At 42.3% G+C, this 23,090-nt stretch overlaps 3 protein-coding genes across 18 annotated transcripts in view; 2 read left to right on the forward strand and 1 right to left on the reverse strand.

Annotated features, from left to right (window-relative positions):
- LOC115158749 (rho GTPase-activating protein 44) overlaps window positions 1–14,541 on the forward strand; it is a 71,394-nt gene extending 56,853 nt beyond the window's left edge. The window contains exons 12-23 of one of the 8 annotated variants that reach the window (XM_029708066.1): window positions 233–314; window positions 479–559; window positions 1,129–1,242; window positions 1,534–1,625; window positions 1,896–2,076; window positions 4,413–4,433; window positions 4,970–5,158; window positions 5,996–6,499; window positions 7,653–7,771; window positions 7,950–8,327; window positions 8,623–8,674; window positions 9,809–9,940. In XM_029708066.1, the coding sequence (XP_029563926.1) occupies window positions 233–314; window positions 479–559; window positions 1,129–1,242; window positions 1,534–1,625; window positions 1,896–2,076; window positions 4,413–4,433; window positions 4,970–5,158; window positions 5,996–6,499; window positions 7,653–7,771; window positions 7,950–8,327; window positions 8,623–8,630 (1,769 nt within the window). In that variant the 3' untranslated portion in view covers window positions 8,631–8,674; window positions 9,809–9,940. Of the gene's footprint in view, window positions 1–232; window positions 315–478; window positions 560–1,128; window positions 1,243–1,533; window positions 1,626–1,895; window positions 2,077–4,412; window positions 4,434–4,969; window positions 5,159–5,995; window positions 6,500–7,652; window positions 7,772–7,949; window positions 8,328–8,622; window positions 8,675–9,808 lie in introns of all 8 variants that reach the window. The other 7 variants (XM_029708042.1, XM_029708050.1, XM_029708058.1 and 4 more) reach the window with 7 other exon arrangements.
- Window positions 14,542–14,626: 85 nt separating this feature from the next.
- On the reverse strand, window positions 14,627–21,058 carry LOC115158815 (testis-expressed protein 47). Of its 4 annotated transcripts, XM_029708190.1 has the most exons (8): window positions 20,045–20,453; window positions 19,450–19,522; window positions 17,163–17,266; window positions 16,892–16,956; window positions 15,875–16,097; window positions 15,534–15,690; window positions 15,259–15,317; window positions 14,627–14,939 (listed from the first exon to the last, which is right to left on the reverse strand). In XM_029708190.1, the coding sequence occupies exons 1-7, from the start codon at window positions 20,159–20,161 to the stop codon at window positions 15,280–15,282; spliced, it is 777 nt and encodes a 258-aa protein (XP_029564050.1). In that variant the 5' UTR covers window positions 20,162–20,453; the 3' UTR covers window positions 14,627–14,939; window positions 15,259–15,279. The 4 variants fall into 4 exon arrangements, with proteins under 4 accessions (XP_029564050.1, XP_029564035.1, XP_029564043.1 ...); XM_029708175.1 differs by lacking the exons at window positions 15,259–15,317; window positions 20,045–20,453 and adding an exon at window positions 20,920–21,058; XM_029708183.1 differs by having other exon boundaries at window positions 14,627–15,317.
- Window positions 21,059–21,534: 476 nt separating this feature from the next.
- ndel1a (nudE neurodevelopment protein 1-like 1a) overlaps window positions 21,535–23,090 on the forward strand; it is a 30,598-nt gene continuing 29,042 nt past the window's right edge. For all 6 annotated transcript variants that reach the window (XM_029708130.1, XM_029708112.1, XM_029708121.1 and 3 more), the window contains exon 1: window positions 21,535–21,643. The gene's annotated coding sequence lies outside the window, so the exon portion shown is untranslated. The remainder of the gene's footprint in view (window positions 21,644–23,090) is intronic.

A 23,090-nucleotide genomic window follows, 5' to 3' on the forward strand; every position in this document is an offset into this window, starting at 1 on the left:
GAGACATACACACTCTCTCCTTCCCCCTATTTCTCCTTCTTTCTGTGCCTGGCAGTGTTTTATGATGCGTTTCATCTTTTGGCAACGCTGTCTTTAGGCCTAAACAGTAGCTGTATAATCCTTCTTACTTTCTTATTTTATCTCTCCCTCTCATTTTCAGCACACACCCTCCCAGTCCTCTCGCTCTATCCCTCTTTCTCTCACTCACCCTCCTCTTGTCTCATCCCGACAGGTGCTTTGAAATCCTACCTACGGGAACTCCCTGAGCCACTGATGACCTTTGAACTTTACGACGAATGGATTCAAGCTTCCAAGTCAGTATCTGATTATAAGGATGCCGGCATTAGTTGATGTTTATTCATTGTGTTGGATTCGTACGCAATGCTGGTAATTCTTTTATTCACTTTGAAAGGATGAGATCGTTGGAAATGGGGTTTCTCTTTTACACTGAGATGTTCTTTTGTGGTTCGTCTGGCAGCATTCAAGACCAAGACAAGAGACTCCAAGCCCTCCTCACAGCCTGCGAGAAACTACCCCTGGCCAACGGCAACAACTTCAAGTGAGTCGCCATCTCTGTTTCGCTCTTTCTCTCTCCTCTGTCCCGCATCCACTTCATTCTGGTCTTTCCTGGACTTGCCTGACCATTCAATTATTTCAGTTTCCATCACCTTTCACCATTTTTATCCCTCACTGCTCTTTTCACATCAGCAGAGGCATTTAACCGAGGAATCATAGCTTTCAAGCAGCCAGTACTGGGTGTTTTTTTGGTATTTTTTTGAATATCAAAAGGAGAAGTGGGGGAGTGTAAGAAAGGTGAAATAGAATCAAAAGGCTGACAGACTGCAGTGCATGTCAGTGTCTTCATTGAATCTCACAAACAGGCTTGTCTTTAGGTTGTCTTCTTTTGCGAAACACCTGTCAAAGCTGTCCTCATCATAGCCCAATTGAAAAGAGCTGCCCGGGGTTCTGTCTGAGCAATCTGTTCATTTTAGGATGAGCACGAAAACCCCAATCTCTAGGATTCAGAGATTTGTCAGCCAATGCGTTATACAGTACATGAATGATTATGTTTAGTTAGTTGAAAATATAAATGTATAGTTAGTTCATTGTTTATTTGTTTTCTTTCAGGTATTTAATCAAATTCCTCGCCAAGTTGGATGACTACCAGGACGAAAATAAAATGACCCCTGGGAATATTGCAATTGTCTTGGGCCCTAACCTGCTGTGGACAACGCAGGAAGGGTAGGACTTAACCTCTCCCTACCACACCATACCTTTTTAAAAGCAATGCCTGGTCGCGACTTAAAGGAAAAAGACTCCTTAATCATTTCCATATATCATTAACCTTTATATCTCTTGACTTTTATCGGCATTTTAATGGTCAGTTCTCTAACATCATGAAAATGCCGAAAACTGTCCAAATAAAACAATACTCATATCTCAAGGTTCAAGTTAATAATTTCCAGTACAGAGTTATCCCTCTCCATCAAACTAAACTATCTCCTTCATATCTCTCCCTCTCTCTCCCTCCAGAAACATTACAGAGATGATGACCACTGTGTCCCTGCAGATCGTAGGCATCATTGAGCCCATCATCCAGCACGCTGACTGGTTCTTCCCTGGAGGTGAGGGAAACACAGTGTCTGTTCAGCCTCTGTCAGACACAACCGTCTCGCTCATCCATTAGGGGTTAATACCATCGCTTTAATATCCTTGTATCACCCTCTGTAAGGGAGCAAGTGGAGTCGAGCGTCAGCTCTCACAGTCACAGTATGACAGTCAGTCACCGACCTTAGGAGACATTATTCACAATTTTAAGAGTCAGTTCTTATAACAGGATACATGTGAATTGTCACAAAAGTTATCGCCTCACCTATCTCTTTCGTCTCTCTCAGAGATTGAGTTTAATGTCACAGGAAACTATGGCAGCCCAGTCCACACCAATCACAACGCCAACTACAGCTCCATGCCGTCTCCGGATATGGACCATTCAGATCGCAAGCACAATGATCAGAGCCGACGTCCACTCAGTGTGGCCACCGATAATATGATGCTGGAGTTCTATAAGAAGGATGGGTAAGAAGATCCAACTCTTGTTGCCCCATATCTTACCCTATCTTTACCCTCCACATCTCTCTCAAATCCTCTCTGTCTCTGAAGTCAACTACCTAACTGCTTGTCTTCCCTCCTTGTCCTCACTGAAAACTATTTTCTAGAACATGAACCATCTCACTGAGCACATTGGTTGAATGAACTTGTGTCCATTTCATTTAAATTAAATGACGTTGAACCAACGTGGAATAGACATTGAATTGACATCTGTGCCCAGTGGGATTGGACATCAAATATTATTACTGATATTGTTGGTTATTACAGTACAGTTCAGAATAAAGGATTTGCATGAGCAATGGGTAATGGCTTGGTTGACTAGCAATGTATTTTTGTGTTTTGTGAAGATGTGTGCCATAGCAGATCTGGATTTAAATACTATTTAAGGTATTTCAATAATTTTCACATACATTTCAAGTAAGTATTTTGATAAGTAGTTGAATATTTGAAAATGTATTTGAAAATTCACTTAGAAAGTATTGCTATGCATTTGAAAATACTCAAATACACAGAATAGTTTTTTTTTAAATACAAATATTTAAATACTCCCATGCATTTTAACCCAGGTATGTTTGAAATGTATTTGGAAGCAAGTATTTGAAAATAGTTTCAAATGTCACGCAGGAATGCGTAATTGTTTTTTTTATTAAGCCCCAAATTATGGCGTGCCGTGTAAGGGCACGGGGACGAAGACCAAACAAACACGTAACAAAAACACAGGGTTGAAACCCAAACAAAAGAGCGAGGAGTACCTCAAATAAATAACACCAGCCCACAATGATTATCACACGGGACGAGACCCGTAATCATCTGAACAATCCACAATGGAACGAAAGCCCAAAACACACAGCACAGGTACTCACACGCACCAACGGACATTGTAACAATAATCGACAGGACACTGGTAAACCAAGGACACCCTTATACAATTACTAATCACTGGGAATAGGGGCCAGGTGTGCGTAATGAAAGTTCCCGGAGGGATCCGTGACAAATACTCTTAAATACTTAAAGTAGAAGTAGTTGATTCTGCCAAATTATTTGAAAATACTCAAATACACAGAAAATAAGTATTTGAAATACACATACTTAAATAAGCATGTATTTGAACCCAGATCTGTGCCATAGAAATGGCATAATGTCCATCTTTTTATGTGAATAGTTTTTCTTCATAAGATCACATAAGGCTGTATAGTCTGTTTAAGTGAGCTAAGTAAAAAGTTTTGTCTGGGTATGAGAATGGCGGAGAGAATATCACGGAATTCTTCTTCATCTCAGGTGAGAGAGAGAGATAACTAGTGAGATAGAGAGAGAGATGTGCACTGTAAGAGACAGGCAGTCAGACAGCAGGGAGCTCAGAGAAAGAGGTTGGTCCGTGGTGGTGAGTGGTGCTGTAAGCAGTTCTTGTGCTCTGTGGAGGATTATTTTCAAGTCAATCATGTTCTCACTCTCTCTTTTCAAATGACCTCTCTGTCTTATCGGTCCCTGTCAGCAGAGCAGACCGTCTGAGCCCCTCAGTCCTGGGACCACACAATAATCCCACCTAATTAAACATGTCCAGGACTGCATAGGGACCAATCAATAGAGCTCTGCTCTCATTAGAAACAGCCACCCCTTCAGATAGAGCAGGATCAGGTCAAGGAGCATTCTACTCCTTAGTACAAGCTGAGACCAATGAGGAAGTAGCATTCCCTGCTTTGATTCCTTTTCTTTTGTGTCCATATTCAAGTCCATGAAGGCAGGTTGATACCTCTGTTATGGTCTTCATTCATTCGGGGCCTTTCTCCAAAGCACTATGGGTGATGTGTCATGCCATGTCCTTGACCGTGTCTTTGTGTGTGCAATTGTCATTGATTGAAAAAATATCTGAATACTATGTAGCCTTTAACTATCCGTAGTTGTACTTGCTCTTTTTATAGTAAACGAGTACATTGACCACTGCTGCAAGTTACTTCCTATATTTTGGTGTTATTTTGGGGTATTTTTACGTCCGTGGGGAAATGTTGCCCTAATTAGCTTTAAACTAAGTGATAATTGGCTCACCGGTAGGACATGCTTGGAGCTCTTTTGGGAAGGACCATCTTCACCCCTCAAATCCCTCTCCTCATTACTCTCAGCATGACTTCCATCCCCCACAAACCTCTGCAATCCAAACCTGAAGGCTCAACCTGCTGCTTCTCCATTTTGGATCCAACACCTGATCGACTGCTTCCGCAGTTGCTTTGATTTGGTGTTGCTGTGAATCAGTTAATGGAGTTTCTCATGATCCTTACCCTTTATTGTAATGTTTTTGTCCTACCAAGCAGCGTTAGGAAAATTCAAAGGTACTGTACTTACTCTTCCTCCTGCCTGTATCTCCTCTCTGTTCACTCTTGTCTGAACTGCCTGTGGAGAGAATGCCTCTCTCTGTCATCATTTGTCTGTCAGTATTCCAGTCACAATTATTCTCTCGTCCTGACACACTTGTAATCGTATAGTTCAATGCTCTTTACAGAGTGCTGCTGACAGTGCTGCCAAATAAGTTCATGTGTGAACAATGTTCTCACACTGTGTGTGGTTTGTTTACTTCAAATGCATTTTTTTGCGATGTCTGGTATCAGATGTACTCCTCTGATTGCTTGACAAGTACAAACGACAATAACAGGTGCAAATATTTGTTTGTCACACAGAGACCAACCATACATACACCCACACTTTGACACATTATTACAAAAGTTTCCTTTCCCTAGAGTTTCTACTTCATATAGTACAGTAAAGACTGTGCTGACAATCGTGAGGACTACAGGATGAGGCTCCCTGAGCTGACCTCTGACCCCTGACCACTGTCTTTGATTGGCTGTGCGTCTCTGTCCCACTGCAGCATGGGGGTCAGGGTGATGGACACTTCTTGGGTGTCGCGCAGGGGCTCGTCGTCAGCGCGTAAAAGCTCCTCCACGCCCCTAGGTGTACAGTCCCCCCTCCTGCCCTCAGACGCTCTCATACCTGAGCAGGGGGAGGTCTCTGCGTCCCCCTCCCCAACCCCTCCTCCCGCTAGCAGTGACCGTGCCAGGTAAGGTTGTCCATTTCCCACACGCCCAGCGTCCTGAAACTGACCCCGACACGGCGTTGTTGTACTTTTTCAGTCTGTTGACGTCTTCTAATTCTCTTTCCCACGCATCATCTTCATCTTTCTGTGAACCGAAGCCCCGCACACCTGTTGCATGTGTTCTCAAACTTGGTTTGACCTCGTGACCTCGTGTGATGTTGTTTTGGTTGTTGTTGTTGTTCTTTAGTCTGATCTTCAGAGTTTCTAGAACCCTTGAAGTTCTTTTTGTGCTTAGTTTTGTTTAAATATCCAGGTTGTACCAGAGTAATGTTTTTATCCATTACCCATAAAATTGTGAAAATGTGTACCTCATCTCAGAAGTAGCTTGCCAATGCAGCATGTACTTGTTTTTCATTTCCCTCCATCAGAACAGGTTTCATTAACACTGCTCGTGTAAGATTGCAAATAGAGTTTTTACTTGTATTTGTCAAACAGTTTACTAGTTTCAAAACTTGAATGCTGGCCTGAATGAAGGTTTTTCATTTGCTCTTTTCTTTTACATTTTTTATTTGCGTTCTCCTTAGACCTCTCCCCTCCCCCTCTTAACGCGACTCTGTTCAACTTTGGTTGACTAATCCCTTCCCAGATACAAAAACCCGCACTTGTTCTCCTTCACCCTACATGAATTGCGGTGGTTATTGAGTGTTCACAAATATGACAGAATGGCCCACTGGACTTGTTCACATATTTTCTTTCATACAACACTTTTCATTCCACTACAAGAACGTGACAATATTGGCCTCTCCCTGACTTAGAACAATTCAATTCCCTGTGAAATCATTAAAATTTGTATCATTGCAGCTCCGATGACACGTCGGACTCCTGTTATGCCTACCCCTCCCCGGAAGAGGAGAGGCCCCCTCCCCCTTACCCCTCTTCCTCCTCTTGTTACCCGTCTCTTCACCATTTCTACCCCCGAGCACCGCAGTGCGCGCGCCCTGTCGCCCCCGGTCCAGAGTCCGTGCCCCCTGGGCCGTCGCCCCCACCTCCCCCCCGCTGGTCTTGCTACAGCCCTCCCCCACTGCCCCCCTCTTCGTGTCCCTCTCCCTCCCCCCAGCAGCTTGATATCAACTCTAACCCCAAGCCCTGCTCCCTGCACCTCCCCAAACAGAGCTCCCTGGCCGAAGCTCCGCATGCGCCCCCACCGTCAGAAACTAACGTCTCCCCTCTCTACATCAAAACCTCCCTCGTGTTAACCCGACACGACCCGTCCCTCGGTCCCCACCCCCCTAACCTCCCCCTGTCCGCACCTCCTCCGTGGGGCGCCTGTGCCTGTAGCAGAGAGAGAGGAGCCAAGCTGACTAGGTAAATACTACGTCACATCGCCCTGCCCACTCCCAGAGATGGACACAAACTCAGTCTCCGTAACACACACAGGCCTGAGTGGCTCATAATGGCAAGATGAGAGAGGGAAATTAGGAAACAAAGGGGAGAGTGAGAGAAAGGGAACTCCTTCCAAAGTGCCAACATCCTGTTTTATACATTTTGTTCATTTTCTCACATTTGTCCTCAATTTCATGTTTCAAAGGGATATTCCTCCCATCATGGAACTTTTTTATTGGATCATTCTAGTACCAAACTCTCCTTATTTTATGCAATCCATAACTTTCCATGTTGCCAGGAAATTCTGGAGGATGTTGCCAAGCAACAAAGAATATTAAAAACTCTCAGGGATAGCAGAACATAGTGGCCGTTAATTTGTCATTTTAAAGGGGCCCAGTTGGCCTTGGATGGTAGTTGACTAGTTATGTTTCTGAATATGAATTGGATAAAGAGTGACTAAGTGAAAAATATGGATGGGCTGGCATGATTCCTATCCGATCATTGGCCTTCATCGGAATGGGGTCTTTTACATCAACAGCTGTTAGGGATGCCTCATTTGCATAGCTCCACTCTAACTTCAAATCTCTCCAGTCCCGATCACCCATCCTCATCTGCTGTCAGTGGGCGGGGGGATTTGGAGCTGGGAGAGCTGTTACTCACATCCTATTATAAACTGGTTAGGTTTTGACCTTCAAGCTCTCTACCCATTGGCATTCTGTGTGCATAGTGCCATAAAAGGCAATAAAAAAATCCATTAAGCCTACTGGCTTGGGCTTGGATTTTTTGGAGGGGCTTTAGCTACACTGCTATATAGCTAGTAGTATACTTGCAGTAGTGAAAGTTGTCAGTGGTCACTCTGATTATCTGACATTGAATGACAGGGATTTTCATTTCTATAGATGTCATGACATGTGCAGAAATAAGGTCAATATGTTGAACCTGATTGGCATTTGTTAGCTACATGTGGAAGATTGAGGCCATCTACCCTCAAACTGACAGGTAGTGAACACACACAAATACACACACACCACACACCACACACACACCACACACACACACACACTCACACACACACACGACCTGAAGATGTTATGAAGATTACATATTGTTGTTCATATCCCTTTGTCTTCCCCAGTACTCTGAAGAACAATGAGCTGTCTCCAGTGATTGGACAGAAGGGCTTCCAGGGAACGGCACCCTCTGGTGGGCTGTCACAGCACTCTTCTGAACATAGCCCTCACACCCTGAGAAGAGGTACTGATGGAAGTAGTGTGTACGTGCGTGCGTGCGTGCGTGCGTGCGTGTGTGTGTGTGTGTGTGTGTGTGTGTGTGAGAGAGAGAGAGAGAGACCATGCTGTGCACAAACAGACAGATTGTTTTGTCTTGGCTTGTCACTTCTTAATTAAAATCTGTGTTGCTGCTCTCTCCACAGCTAAGAAGCTGGCCCCCATCCCACCTAAACCCTACTCTCAGTCTGGGGGAATGTCGGACCAGTCTGCAGGTCAGCCGTCTCCCGTCAGCCTGTCCCCCACCCCTCCTAGTACCCCCTCCCTGTACGGCTTCAGCTACCCCCAGGGCTACGCCACCATCGGCTCCCCGGGACAGGCCCAGACCTCCACCCCCTCTCTCTCCTCCCCTCCCTCGCTAGCCGGCACCCTCACAAAGGCTAGGCCCACTTCCAAGCCTCCTCGGCAGAGGCCCAGCCTACCCCCGCCGCAGCCCCCCAGCACCCCTGGCTCCAGCCCCCAACCTCTTGAGCACGGTGGCGGCCTTCTGGATGGATTGTCTCCTGGAGAGAGCATGTCCACAGGTAAACGCTTCAATGGAGTTTCAACACACTAGGAGCCCGCCCATACACTCTTTTCTCTGGTATAGGTGGAATATCTCACTCTCCAGTGTGCCTGCCAGAGTATTAATATGGTTTCTGCAAATTGAATTATTTTGTGTAGTTTGTTAAACTGATAATACTTTTAACCCTTTCATCTGTGTTAAACTGTGGGGAACTCACACAAAAAAAGGTAAGAAGGTAAAAATATTTGAATCTCTTATCTTGTTCTTCCATTTTTTTAATCTTTTTTTCGACCCCTATTATTGTGTGCCTACAGCGGTATGAGGCGAGTGGTTCAATATGGGCTAAATGTGAGAGGGCCTTTTAGGGTAAGCAGGAGTTCCAGTACTGTACTAAAGCCTCACCCTCCCATCCCTCCAAACAACCAACCGTCCGCCATTCTGGCTCACTGTGGAGCTGCATGGCTCCAGCTTTCTGTATATCAGAGGAGGCTGATGGGAGGCGCTATAGGTGGATAGGCTCATTGAAATGGCTGGAATGGAACCAATGGAACGGAGTCCAACATGTTGTCACCATGTGTTTGATGTGTTTGACTCCGTTCCATCGATTCCATTCCAGCCATTACAATGAGCCTGTCCTCCTATAGCTCCTCCCACCAGCCTCCTCTGCTGTGTATATATACCTGTATACATGACTTCTCATATGTATATAGTTATATATCTCTTCTGTGTTCAGTCCACCACTAACCCATTTTGTTGGCCTTTGCATGGTGGCTGAGACTGGCGCGATGCATGGCTTATGGATGTGTCTGAAAGACCGTCCACCAACTCCACTTCACACAGAAGATTGGCGTAATTTTTCTATCCCAAGAAGCTTTCTTTACTGTTTTCTCCCCGAAACCATGCCACATCCCACCTCTGTCCTGTCCGGTGCCAGCTGCCCCTTTGCTTACACACTGCACAGTACCCCCCCCCCCCCCCCCCCCCCCCCCCCACCTTATACCACACCCACTTCTGTTCTAGAATTATTCCACATTCTGTTTCCCAGTCACTGGTTGTTATCCATTTCAGTGTTACACAATGGATGTCATCATTCTCACATGACTGTGAATTGAAAGAGAAAGTAATGACATGGATGAATGTTTGTGGTGACTGCACTGGATACTGTTGGGGAATTGTCTCTTCGCATGCAATTTGCAGCATTACAAACCTACCCGAACCACTATGTCTGCTAGAAAAGTTGGAGTTACATTACTAACTGACCTGCCTCTTATCTGTCAGTAATTCTCTAGAAACACGGATCGTTTTTGAGGATGTGTGTGTAAAACAATAGCTTGGGCTTATGCTGACCTCCCTGCTGTGTACAACACATCATTCAGCATTTCCTTAATCATGTCTAGAACGGCCTTTTCTAAGCAGCCACTAACAGTTATTTTCTCTGTCTCTCTCTTATTTTCTTCTCTCTTGTCTCTTCTCGTCTCGTGTCGAACTTTGACTGCCCAGACTCTTTCTGCAACCTGGATATCCCCATCATTAACGTAGAACTGGATGGCATCTTTGATGAGCCCAAGATGGCCCCCTACAGGAACTCAGTGGCGGTGGTCCGGCCAACCCCTAAGGCCGAGTCAGAGGAAGAGTCTGAGAGCACGATACTATGACATCACAAGTTTCCACGCCCAGCCCTAACTATTCCAACCCGTCTCCAGGACCCATTCTCTGACCTTTGACCCAATGGGGACTCACTCCAGACCTCACCACCACCCATAGAGACCAAGTACCAGGCTCAGCCCTGTAAATCAAAGTCCTTCTACAAAAAATGTAATAGAAATTAATACAGAAAATACCTATATCCACATCCAGAGGGTTTCTGGCTGAGACAATGGGGGTAGAAACTTTTGATTCAGAGAAAGGGACCAAATGCTAGGTTTTTATGTTGACTAGATTCCATTGATTCAATCTGGGGTGCATTCATTTTTAAGGATTTATTTGAAACAATTTTGTTAATTTGTCTTTTATTTTTGCCTTATTTGAGTCATTTGCATTATTGCCTTTAACTTACAAGACATGAAAACAAGTTGCTTTGTGGAATGGGTCCTCTTGTGAGTGCAGTAGGAAAGGAAGTGGACAGGATATCTCTGATTTCCTCTCCCTGTCACCAAGGCTATAGCATTCCTTTTGACGCCTAAACCCATTCTTGTACTCTTGAGTTCACTGGCATTCTGGCAACCCCTAGTTCCGTCCTGGCTGAGCGTGTATGTGTGTTTGTGAATTGTGTGATGTGTTTGGAAACGTGCTGCACCATTGAGTGGCGAGTTCTGCCATAGTCTGTGAGTGAAAATATAATGGTACTGCAAGACCAGTTTGAGCTTGAATTCACAATCACATTCTTCAAAGGGGAGTTTAAGATTACATTTGGCTGTTAGAGGGGAAGTTAAATCAGGATAATATATTATTGACTATTTAAAATGACAGTTTATACTGTACATTTCAGAGTATATGATATTAACAGAGATACAGGAGTTATTATATGAGTCATATAATATAAGAATTCAACCATAGATATACAGATATTCTACTGTATATAGAACTATAAATACGGTCTACAGATATTATATAGTCTAGCATGTACTTGACTGTACATTATCATAGGAGAGGCTTGGAGCTCAGTGGGAGAAATCTGCATGTCTATGTTGTAGTAGAGGGAATAGAGCATAGAAACAGAATAAACAGTATACTTATAAATGGATTGCTGAATAGTGAGTATGAGTGGACTTTGCAGGGTGGGACTACAGATGTAGGATCTTAATTTGATCACCCTGTTGCAGGAGAACTTTCCTTCAATGTAGGAATTTATTTAACTTGAAGTGCATTTGAGGTATTAAAAGGCTTCTGAAGTTTGTCATTTCCACTTTGAAATTTCAGACTTGATTTTCCCTTACGAAAAATGTATCAACCCCTACAAAAACGTCCATTAGTTATAATCCACATAATAATTGACATTTCCTGTTGCTGCAGGATTTTTTTCCTGCTGTAGCAAACTGGCTCAAATTAACACCCTTTGGCTGTATACCTCCTCTCTGTGGTCTCTGTAACTCTTAATGAGCGCCCTGAGACTTCTCTGGCAAGAGCCTGTCACTGGGGAGCTGGCTCAGCTGTTTGAAAGCAAATATTGGAAACTCTTCTGAGAGTGAGTGTGTATATGGGTGCAGTTCTGTGCCTGTGTGTGTGGGTGTTATCCGGAATATAGGTACATTTCTTCTGGTGCTAGAATATATGTTTATATTCTATCATGCAGCGAATTAGAATAGGCTCTCATTGAAATTATACAGAGGTTTCTGTTTCAGTCCCCACCACACAATAAAAAAAACAATACTTCCATGATGAGGAATGTGAAGTATTTCTTATTGTGATGAAAGTATTTACTGTATACCGATGATTACGGTGCAGAGGAGTTGGATTGACATCCACAACACAAAAGACCAATGGTCCAATCTGTTCATCCAGTGCTGGGGTTCAAAGGTGAGGCGCCCGCCCATGACCTATACAAACCTATGACTTTTTCTCCTTAGAAATGTTCCATCCATAACACTGATTATTGCCTGGAAGCCACAACAAACGCTGCTCTTTCATGCTCTTATGTTCAAGTGCTATATATTTTATCCATCACAACACTATTGTAAATACTGACGCCTCTGTATATGTGTGTGTATATAAAACAGGGGTAGAGGATAAAATATATATATTAAGATAAGAAAAATATAAATATTGACTGAAAGTATTTATATATTGACATGTCCGTGTTGTTCTGGTCCTGACCACAATATTGCCAGATTCACACTTAATGAAATGCAGTAAGCTTTGCACGGTTATCAGCCGCAAGCTGTAAATAGTACCATATAACACGGACATAGATTAAAGGTTAAATCTATTTTCTAGGATTGTTAGTGCAGAGTCATCAGCCTGGAGCTTAATAATACAGTATGTCTGAATGGAAAGTGCTGCATCACTGTGTGTCTCCTCTAGTCTACAGCCTGACCAGTAGAGCTATTGTAAGGGATGTATTTGTGATTGTCAATAGGTAAGTAAAAAGGGGACCACCATCCTTCGAGGCAAAAAACAGTTGAGTCAACCTAGTTATTCCAACCTTACAGTACAGAGTATATTCCCCAGTGTAGAAGACAAATATCCTTCTCTGAAAGCAATATAGTTCAACACAATGCTGAGTAGACAGTTCCAGAAGAAAAATGTTGAATTTCAAAATGATAAAAGAAAGTGCAATTACAGTATTTGTGAACAGAGAAACAGAGAAACCTCAAAGATGAAGGGGGTCCCACTCTCTTTAAAATGATTTGATGTTTTTTACAGTTTATATTGATGTTTTATTGCTTTTGTCTTTTGTATCATTACTTGCAACAAATGCCAACCATGGCATATGATTTTGAGGATTCAAAAAAGTATAAAATAGACAAAATTGCATTAACATTTTTGAAGGCTGTTACCATTTGGATGTGTTGAAGTGAATGTTCAGTTATGTGTCTATCTGGACTTCTGTCTGTGGTGATAATGTGCTGTTCTGTTGCTGTTCTGTAAAAGGGGTTGTCTTCTTTTTATGAAGTGATGGTTTGTACATATTTATTGAACACACAACTTTATTAAAAGCAGAAATCCTGTCTACCAAGGGCAGTTGTTGGTAGGAGAGATTCCTCAGACTATTTCCACTAGTACAGTTTTTCTAAGCATGTCTGTTGAGTTACTGTAAGAGAAAAGGCCTTTTTTAAATGAATAGGTGGAATGTACTGGTGACTATTTGGACTGTTTGCCTCAGGTTGTTTTTAGGGGGAAATCTCAGTGTTGTGGATGTAGTTTTAACAGGGTGGACAGATGTTTGGTAGTGATGTGAATAGGCTTGGGTGGACAGATGTTTGGTAGGGATGTGAATAGGCTTGGGTGGACAGATGTTTGGTAGGGATGTGAATAGGCTTGGGTGGACAGATGTTTGGTAGGGATGTGAATAGGCTTGGGTGGACAGATGTTTGGTAGGGATGTGAATAGGCTTGGGTGGACAGATGTTTGGTAGGGATGTGAATAGGCTTGGGTGGACAGATGTTTGGTAGGGATGTGAATAGGCTTGGGTGGACAGATGTTTGGTAGGGATGTGAATAGGCTTGGGTGGACAGATGTTTGGTAGTGATGTGAATAGGCTTGGGTGGACAGATGTTTGGTAGTGATGTGAATAGGCTTGGGTGGACAGATGTTTGGTAGTGATGTGAATAGGCTTGGGGGTTATGACTAGACATTGTCCCATGTGTGAAAATCAGCAGCATGCTTTTTCACCATGCTTGTGAAATTTGTCTTATCTTTGGTCCTATTTACCTGTGCTTGTCATATTTATTTTTATATGTGAAAAGAAAAAGGGCCTTGCAATGCAGGTAGAATTATTCAGTTCTGCCCTATGATCAGTTTATCAGTCCACAGTTCCTGTTTTGCATTTTTGTTGAGCTCCAACTTTCCATCCAGTCAATCAACTATTAACTAAGCAGAGTCACATAAATATATGAAGTACTGTACATCTAGAAGCATGGCTTAATACTTGCCAAACTTAATGACTTAATACAACTCGGAGACTATATAGCATCTAACTTCTAGCTTTTTTTGCCTAATGAGTCAGGACAGAATGACAGTGAAACTGAATGGATGACTGGCAGTGTATTTCTTTTTGTCTGTAAACATTGAGTTATTCTCTGAGGATAGCCTTATATGGCCATAAATCAATCCCATTATCCATCAGATGAAAAAAAACCTCCTGCTTCATATTAGGCAAAACAAAGATACACCGTTTTTGTTGGCCAATCAGCCAAGCCTGAATAAATGTGGGATAAAACACACCTGGTTTGCCTCTATGAACATTTGTAAGTTATGACACTGTGGTGCATGCAGCTATTGTTTGGTAAGCAAGTACCTTTTAATGAATCTTTTTGCATAGTTTATGTTCAAGTAATAAATTAACACAAGGGGGCCAAAATAAAATGGAAGGTTGATGCTCCAGAGACATTGTTGTTAGATATAAAGGCCCTACAGTACTATGTCAAACTGCAGTGACATTGTTGACACTGAAATAAAGAGAGGGGACATACTCCCTCTCAGTCACAGAGTGGAACAACTACTGTGGACATGTCCTGTAAGATCAAAAACAATGCTCATCAGAATGTTGAAACTATTAAAAAATGTTTTTTTTTTAAATGTGTATTTAATCATGCCTTATTGTGAGTATGGCGTGGGTGTGACAGTATATACACCGGAAAGAAAGACATCCAATGCCAGTTCACATTCAGTAATATTTATGAAATATTTGCAATATACAACCAAACCTACCCTGCAGTCCCTGTGTATTTTAACACTACAGTATCAAACAATATATCTTGTTATGTAGTATCCATTGTTGGAGCAAGGACAATTATTTAGAGTTGAATGTTTCACACAGTTCAGATGAATGGCAGTTCTCAATAACACATACAAATAACCAGGCATGAACCCTGAAAACAGATTGAGTAGGAAGCACATTCAAATGTCTAGTTGTATCACATCAGAAGTCAGAATTCACATTGAAGTTGCTCAGGTGGAGGCCAAGTACGCTCTGTGGAAATAATATCAAACATGTGAATCATCCTAACTGACAGTGTCCACAAAATAAATCCCTATATCAAAGCCTACATGCAGAGACCTTTGACAAGGACAAGAACACGAGACAAAGAAAAGGAATAAGATTCGAATGCACAGCAACACCTCAAGATCCCTTGTGTACAAAGGAATATACTGTGCCGGAATCAAAATATCCTTCATTCAGAGAGATACAATCCATTCAAAGTCATGCAGATCCAATTTGAGATGATGCATGCAATGTTATTCTCTGGGTTCAAACCACGTGCATTGGTTTCATGCTGACAGACCCATACCTTTGACCTTTTGGCCAAACACTAAACTGTAGTTAGCTGACTGCTTCCAAACACGTGCCCTTTAAAGAAATCACAGAACATACAGCATGTGGCAATATTTAAGTATCAAAGTTATAAGTTAGCCTGAACTATATAACAATCTGAGAACCATTGATTTTCACAGACAATTTGTTCAATTAATTAATGTACTGGAACTTCAATTCACTTCTCAAATTGACTGAACTGAAATGGCGTTAACCCCAACCCTGTTGATGAGTGATTAAAGTCCTGCTCACCAGAGTCCATGAGGATGTGGAGAGGGGTGTGGTAGGCCTGCAGGTACTGCTGGGGGCTCAGAAGGTCTCCTCTGGACAGGAGCTGAACCACGATATCCTGGGGGACTATCATCTCTGGTACTTCATCCAGAACAGAGCCCGGGGGCATCTTTGACCCCTGTACAAATACATAGAGAGATGATAGAGGCGCCAAAAAGAATGGTCTGTCAAAAATTAGAGATTCCACTTATGGTATCTCGAGTAGGACAAATTTAATTCAAAAACAGCAGGTGGATCTTCCTTTAAATGAACCCAGGATTTGATAAGTCTCTGTAGTCTAACCGATGCTAATGATGACACACCTTGGTGGCTTTGAGGAGGTGATTCCCCAGCTTGAGCAGCATAGACAGGGCGGTGCTGACCAGTGTGTCTGTGTCCTCCTCCTCCTCCTCCTCTGGCCCGTCTCTACTCAGCATCCCACACACCCTGGCCTGCACATTAAGCACCTTGTAGCTCCACTGCTGGAACAACCTGCTGGGAAGGTCATGTGACATCACCAGGACCCTGGGCGCCTCGATCAGGACACTGCATGACGATGATAGGGACCATGACAACATCAAGACAGCATGTCAAGCAATGTTTATGGCTGGGTTTTAGTCAAGCTATATTGACTTTGGCTGGAATGCACATGCTTGACCAGTGGTGGAAAAAGTACCCAATTGTCATACTTGAGTAAAAGTAAAGATACCTTAATAGAAAAGGATTCAAGTAAAAGTGAAAGTCACCCAGTAAAATACTACTTGAGTAAAAGTCTAAAAGTATTTGGTTTTAAATATACTTAAGCATCAAAAATAAATGTCATTTCTAAAATATACTTAACTTTCAAAAATAAAAGTAAAAATAATTTCAAATGTATTATATTAAGCAAACCAGACAGCAAGATTTTCTTGTTTTTTTAGTTTACGCATAGCCAGGGGCACACCAACATTCAGACATAATTTACAAACAAAGCATTTGTGTTTAGTGCGTCCGCCAGATCAGATGCAGTAGGGATGACCAGGATATTTTCTCTTTAAGTGTGTGAATTGAACAATTTTCCTAAGCATTAAAAATGTAACGAGTACTTTTGGGTGTCAGGGAAAATGTATGGTGTAGAAAGTATATTTTCTTTAGGAATGTAGTGGAGTAAAAGTAAAAGTTGTCAAAAATATAAATAGTAAAGTAAAGTACAGTTACCACAAAAAACTACTTCAGTAGGACTTGAAAGTATTTTTACTGAAGTACTTTACACCACTGTGCATAACCCTCGGAACTTAGTAGCAGAAGAGATAATAAAACTATGATATATTGATTCAAATCTGCATAGTAAGATACTCTACCAGAGTGGCCGTTCCTGCATGTCCCTCAGATCCTGCAGCAGAGACACAAGAACCTCGCTGGAGGACTAGCAGAGAAACAAAGAGCATGGTCATTAATGAAAATACCATATCATTATGCCAATCAATAGAAAGATGGGCAATGAAGGTTTACCTCTTATTAAAGTAATTGGCTGAGACTAGTGCCTTGTCGCTGCATTGACGGGGGATTTTGACAGATTTGTATATATTATATGGGTTTCATTAATAGGTGTTACTGGTTAATCTTGTTTACCTCAATGACATGAAGCATGCAGGTTGGGTACAGCAAAAGCAGGCCTGTGATAGCATCACCTTGGTAATACCTCTGCAAGCGCTGGTTCAGTTCTTCGCAGTGTTCTGTACAACCATAGGAGAAAGAATGTACGGTTACTTGCATAACCCCGGTTCACTGATAACAGAGTGAGGTATCTCACTACTGGAAATGCCTTGGTTTGCATGAATAAGCTTTATTGCATCCATTATATTGTATAAGGATCACACCATAATGTCCTTCCTTCTCACTCACAGACCTAGGTGTGTCAGCCAGAAAGTGGCCCATAACAAAAAACTTGTTCAAATAACCCCAACTAAGGAGCATCCTAAAGTAAAGTAACATTTTCTGTGAAGAGTATTTGTAGAGGAAGTATGTCCCAACATCATACGTTAATAAACACATTATCAAATCAAATGTTATTTGTCACACGCGCCAAATACAACAGGTGCAGACTTTACAGTGAAATGCTTACTTACAAGCCCTTAATTAACCTGTTGGGGATAGGGGGCAGTATTTGCACGGCCGGATAAAAAACGTACCCGATTTAATCTGGTTAATACTCCTGCCCAGTAACTAGAATATGCATATAATTGTTTGATTTGGATAGAAAACACCCTAAAGTTTCTAAAACTGTTTGAATGGTGTCTGTGAGTATAACAGAACTCATTTGGCAGGCCAAAACCTGAGAAGATTCCAAACAGGAAGCGCTCTCTCTGACTATTTCTTGGCCTTCTTGATCATCTCTAACCAAAACAGGGGATCTCTGGCATAACGTGACATTTTCTAACGCTCCCATAGGCTCTCAGAAGGCGCCAGAACGTTGAATGGTGACTTTGCAGGCCATGGCTGAAAAACAGTAGCGCATTTGGATAGTGGTCGATCTGAGAACAATGAGACTGGGGCGCGTGCACGAGCCGACACCATGTTTTTATTTTTTCGTCTTTGAACGAAAACAGAGTTTCCCGGTCGGAATATTATCGCTTTTTTTACGAGAAAAATCGCATAAAAATTGATTTTAAACAGCGGTTGACATGCTTCGAAGTACGGTAATGGAATATTTTGAATTTTTTTGTCACGAAACGCACCGGGCGCGACACCCTTCTTTACCCTTCGGATAGTGTCTTGAACGCACGAACAAAACGCCGCTATTTGGATATAACTATGGATTATTTGGAACCAAACCAACATTTGTTATTGAAGTAGAAGTCCTGAGAGTGCATTCTGACGAAGAACAGCAAAGGTAATCCAATTTTTCTTATAGTAAATCTGATTTTGGTGAGGGCCAAACTTGGTGGGTGTCAAAATAGCTAGCCTGTGATGGCCAGGCTATCTACTCAGAATATTGCAAAATGTGCTTTCACCGAAAAGCTATTTTAAAATCGGACATAGCGATTGCATAAAGGAGTTCTGTATCTATAATTCTTAAAATAATTGTTATGTTTTTTGTGAACGTTTATCGTGAGTAATTTAGTAAATTCACCGGAAGTGTTCGGTGGGAATGCTAGTCACATGCTAATGTAAAAAGCTGTTTTTTGATATAAATATGAACTTGATTGAACAAAACATGCATGTATTGTATAACATAATGTCCTAGGAGCGTCATCTGATGGAGATCATCAAAGGTTAGTGCTGCATTTAGCTGTGGTTTTGGTTTTTGTGACATTATATGCTAGCTTGAAAAATGGGTGTCTGATTATTTCTGGCTGGGTACTCTGCTGACATAATCTAATGTTTTGCTTTCGTTGTAAAGCCTTTTTGAAATCGGACAGTGTGGTTAGATTAACGAGAGTCTTGTCTTTAAAATGGTGTAAAATAGTCATATGTTTGAGAAATTTAAGTAATAGCATTTCTAAGGTATTTGAATATCGCACCACGGGATTCCACTGGCTGTTGAGTAGGTAAGCGTCCCACCTAGCCCATAGAGGCCCTTAACCAACAATGCTTTAAGAAGTTAAGAAAAAAATAAAATAACAAGCAAGGCTATATACAGGGGGTACCGGTACAGAGTCAATGTGTGGGGCACCGGTTAGTCGAGGTAATTGAGGTAATATGTACATGTAGGTAGAGCTAAAGTGACTGGAAAGCATTTTGAACATTGATTTTGATTTGACCTATCAGCTATAAACAAAACCATGCTCCGGAGGAGAAAGAGAAACCTGAGTCAGTGTACAGGAAGGACCTATATCAGTGAAATAGTGATGCCTTGTAATCCGCCCTGGAATGCACAATAGCTCTTAAATGTGTTCTACAGTAATGTTTGGCTGACCTCCCAGGTCTTTCCTGTCTGCGAGTTGCTGGGGGAGGCTGGCGATGACTATCAACCGGTGTAACAGGAACTTCTGGAGAGACAGAGAAGAAGGGTACTAAGCTATCTGATGAGTGAGAGAGCAGGTATCAAGAATAGACAAATAGCAGTAGGCCTATTGGCCCTGCTTAAATAGTTAAGGCTACAAGCCTACCTAACTCTGGATGAGGTGGGATTGGTTGGGATAGTGATAAGTAAACAAATCTGTTGCTCTTCGGTTGTGTGTGTATGTTATTTTGTCTCGACTGAATAAATAAATGATACATAAAAAATACAAATAAAATAAGAATGAAAACAAACCAGCGACCCACTGACCAATCACACAAACAATCAATCAAAGACACAAGCGACCACTTATGTTGCTTATAGCTGGAGCCGGCCCTGCCATAAACAGCCTATCCTTCCAGGACACTCTTTATACAGTACAAGCTGTTCAAATCATATCGTTTACATTGCAGTACATTGCAAACAATGTGGACTCTTAGATAAGTAAAGCATTGAACTTCACTCTTGAATATTGTTCCTTTAGCCCTCCCAGACAATGAACTACACAAACCATCTCGTCTTGAGGATTAAAAAGCCTTCTTTGCTTCATATGGCAGTGAAACAAGCTAGTCCCAACATCTTCCTCCTTCTTTTGGTCAAGACTTAGTAGCTGGCTGGATGCCTCCATTTCTTCTCTCTTTCTCTCGCTGTCTGTCTCTCTCTCAGTCAAGTACTGACTGGGGCAGCAGCAGCAGATAACCCTCCCTTTGTGTTTACCACTTGCATGGTATATCCTGGTTACCTACTGTTCCCCCTAGTGCGATAAATCCAATCCTTCTGCGCTCAGCTGCAGTACGCAAGACTGCCAACAGATCCACTGATAACAGACCCAGCCCTATTTGAAAGGGGATGCTGGTACATAGTAGAATGAGGGAGAAGGCAGGTCCTCCTCGGCCACACACACACACACCACAGTCACCCCACCCACCACTCCTACAATACACTCCACGACACTACCCGCCTATGCTTGGGTACCTTATTCACTCTCTGGATTGCCAGTTGAAGAGGATAAGTCTCTATGACAACGAAACATTCTCCACTTGTAGTAGAAGGTCTCATTTGAATATGAAGTAAGGCCTCATTTGCATATGAAAGAGGGCCACATAACCAGGCCACACTATAAACACCACAGTGGCAGTTTCACAACACAGGGTAGAGGGAGTATTCCAGGTTTGCTTGTTAAAAATGACTTGCATTGTTATTGCAGGCACACAGACATCATATCACAGAGATATCTAATAATAAACACATGTTCACACCACTCAATCTATAGGTCTAGGGCTACGGAGCACAACTGTGGTGTTATAAGTTGGCATGGAGATCACCCATTTCATGCACTGAGAAGATTCTTTTTCTAGCACTGCTGCACAAAGTGCCAGCACAAACCTTTCTAACAGCCCTGTGGGACTCTTCCAGCTTTGCAAGCAGCGACATTCTGTCTTCAAAGGCTGAGTTCCAGATGGTAAAGGGCGCATTATCAACTTCGTGCGACCTGGAAGCCATTACTGACAATGGATGTTTGGAAGTGTTACTAAGCAACAAATGTGGGGACTGGAATGAGGGGGGTGCAGAGAAAGACTCAGGTTATGCACCTGTGTGTGAGCTGGATTCAAGGCAGGTGACTTACCTTCTAGTAAAGCCTTTAATAAAGCCGTAAAAATAAAGTCTATAATAAACAAACGTGTCCAGTTATTAAGTTAGCTAAATGTTTCCCCCCAGAATGTTATTCAAGAATAGGAGAGTATGACTAGATCACACCCAAAAACCTACCAATTCATTCACCACTCAACAACAATATGACCCTGGTTCGAGATAGCCTGGCAAATGTTTCTTTGTACATTCTCAGTCAAATACTGTAAGCATTATCATTTTAAAAACGTGTAATTGGAAACGTATATTGCAACTTTAAACCACCAGATGACGCCAAAACAAAGGTCCACCAATTTTGATGCGCTTGCTCTGCTCGTCACGTGCGTGTCTTGCCCTTGTGTAGGCTGCGCGTGAATCACAGCATCAACAGTTTCCTCCAAGCACAGAACCACCAGGCGGGACGATTACGATGGACTGAAAACCATCGAAAGGGGGCGAGACATCGAATGGAAATGTTCAGGTACATCGCAACATGTACTTATCCAATTGTGTATAACGTTGACACGATGTATCATTGTCTTTATTTGAGCAAAATGCATGAAAATACAATTCCTTAGAATTGATGGGGGTAGCTAGCTAGCTAACGTGACGTTAGCTAGCTAGCTAGCCAAGCGACGCCCGGTGTACCCGAGCTGAGCGGCCACCTATGTTTGACTGCTGACAGTTTGGTTTTGACAGTTAATTTAGGCGTATCCTGTAACTAACGACAGTAAGCTAAATGGCAATGGTGCCCGAGCTACATTATTTGCGATAGATATTTAGATCACGATAGGTAAATAAGTTTAATCTCTTAGTTTGAGGGCCAAGGGGCCAGGCTTGAAAGCTGAAGACCCTCAAGCAAGGATGATATTCACTGAAACTTGGCTATAAATACTCAATCATAGTAGTTAAGTTTGATAGCTACGTTACAACGACATATTTGAGTGATATAACGTTATTCACCATATAGCCAATTATTTACTATTATTCTGCACCACATTTTGTGATATCATTTTTGCCAATGAGGAGAATTTCCCCTTTCAGTATAATGGAAATCTTGTCAGGCAATGCGTGCAGGGTTGCCAGGTCTAGTTAAAATTTCCAGGGCAATTGCATCTCAACCTGCCCACAAGACTTTAAAACTAGCAGCAAGAGGGGAAAAATGTAGTCCTAAAAACTAGATATGAGTGACCTCTGGTTCATTCAGCCATCCCTATGGAAAACAATAGGGTTTTGGAATAAAAGCCAAAAATAAGGTATGAGGTTAACACAGGCTTAAGATAATTTATATGTTTTGTTTTATAATAGCAGTTAACATGACCTTTATGAATTATGAAGCCTTTGTGCTTTTTTTCATTACATAAATGCTTCAAAATTCACAAAAAGTTGCGTTAGCTGATGAAGATTATCTCATAGAACAAAACATATACGTTTTCCACAGACCTTATTTTTGCCGTTTATCCAAAAACCCTACAAAAATGCCATCACTTTCCCCATAGGCTTTGTCCAGCGAACCATGGCGGAGTTAGTGCCTACAAAAATACACCTTTACTATTTCTCTCTACAACATGAGGGAGAAGTATGTAGCTAGCTAGTGCTGTTTGTTGTTCTTACGTCACTTGTCATGGCGTGCGCAAATGCTGGCGCTGCTCTCCTCACTCACTCAGCTCAACACACACACACACACACCCCTCCGGTCCTCCTTATCACTCACTCTCTCTCTCTCTCACACTCAGCAACAGCCTGCCTCACTGCCTGGTAGTCAGTAGCAGCAGCAGGTAACAGTGACATTTAGATTTTATTTTAATGAGAAATGCCATGGCAACTGCGATGCAATTTAGAAGTAGCCCATATGTAGAAGTGCCTTGCACAAGGGCACAGCAACAGATAATTTGTTTTACCTTGTTGGCTCCGGTATTCAAACCAGC

Source organism: Salmo trutta, chromosome 2, assembly GCF_901001165.1.
Source record: "Salmo trutta chromosome 2, fSalTru1.1, whole genome shotgun sequence".
NCBI lineage: Eukaryota > Metazoa > Chordata > Actinopteri > Salmoniformes > Salmonidae > Salmo > Salmo trutta.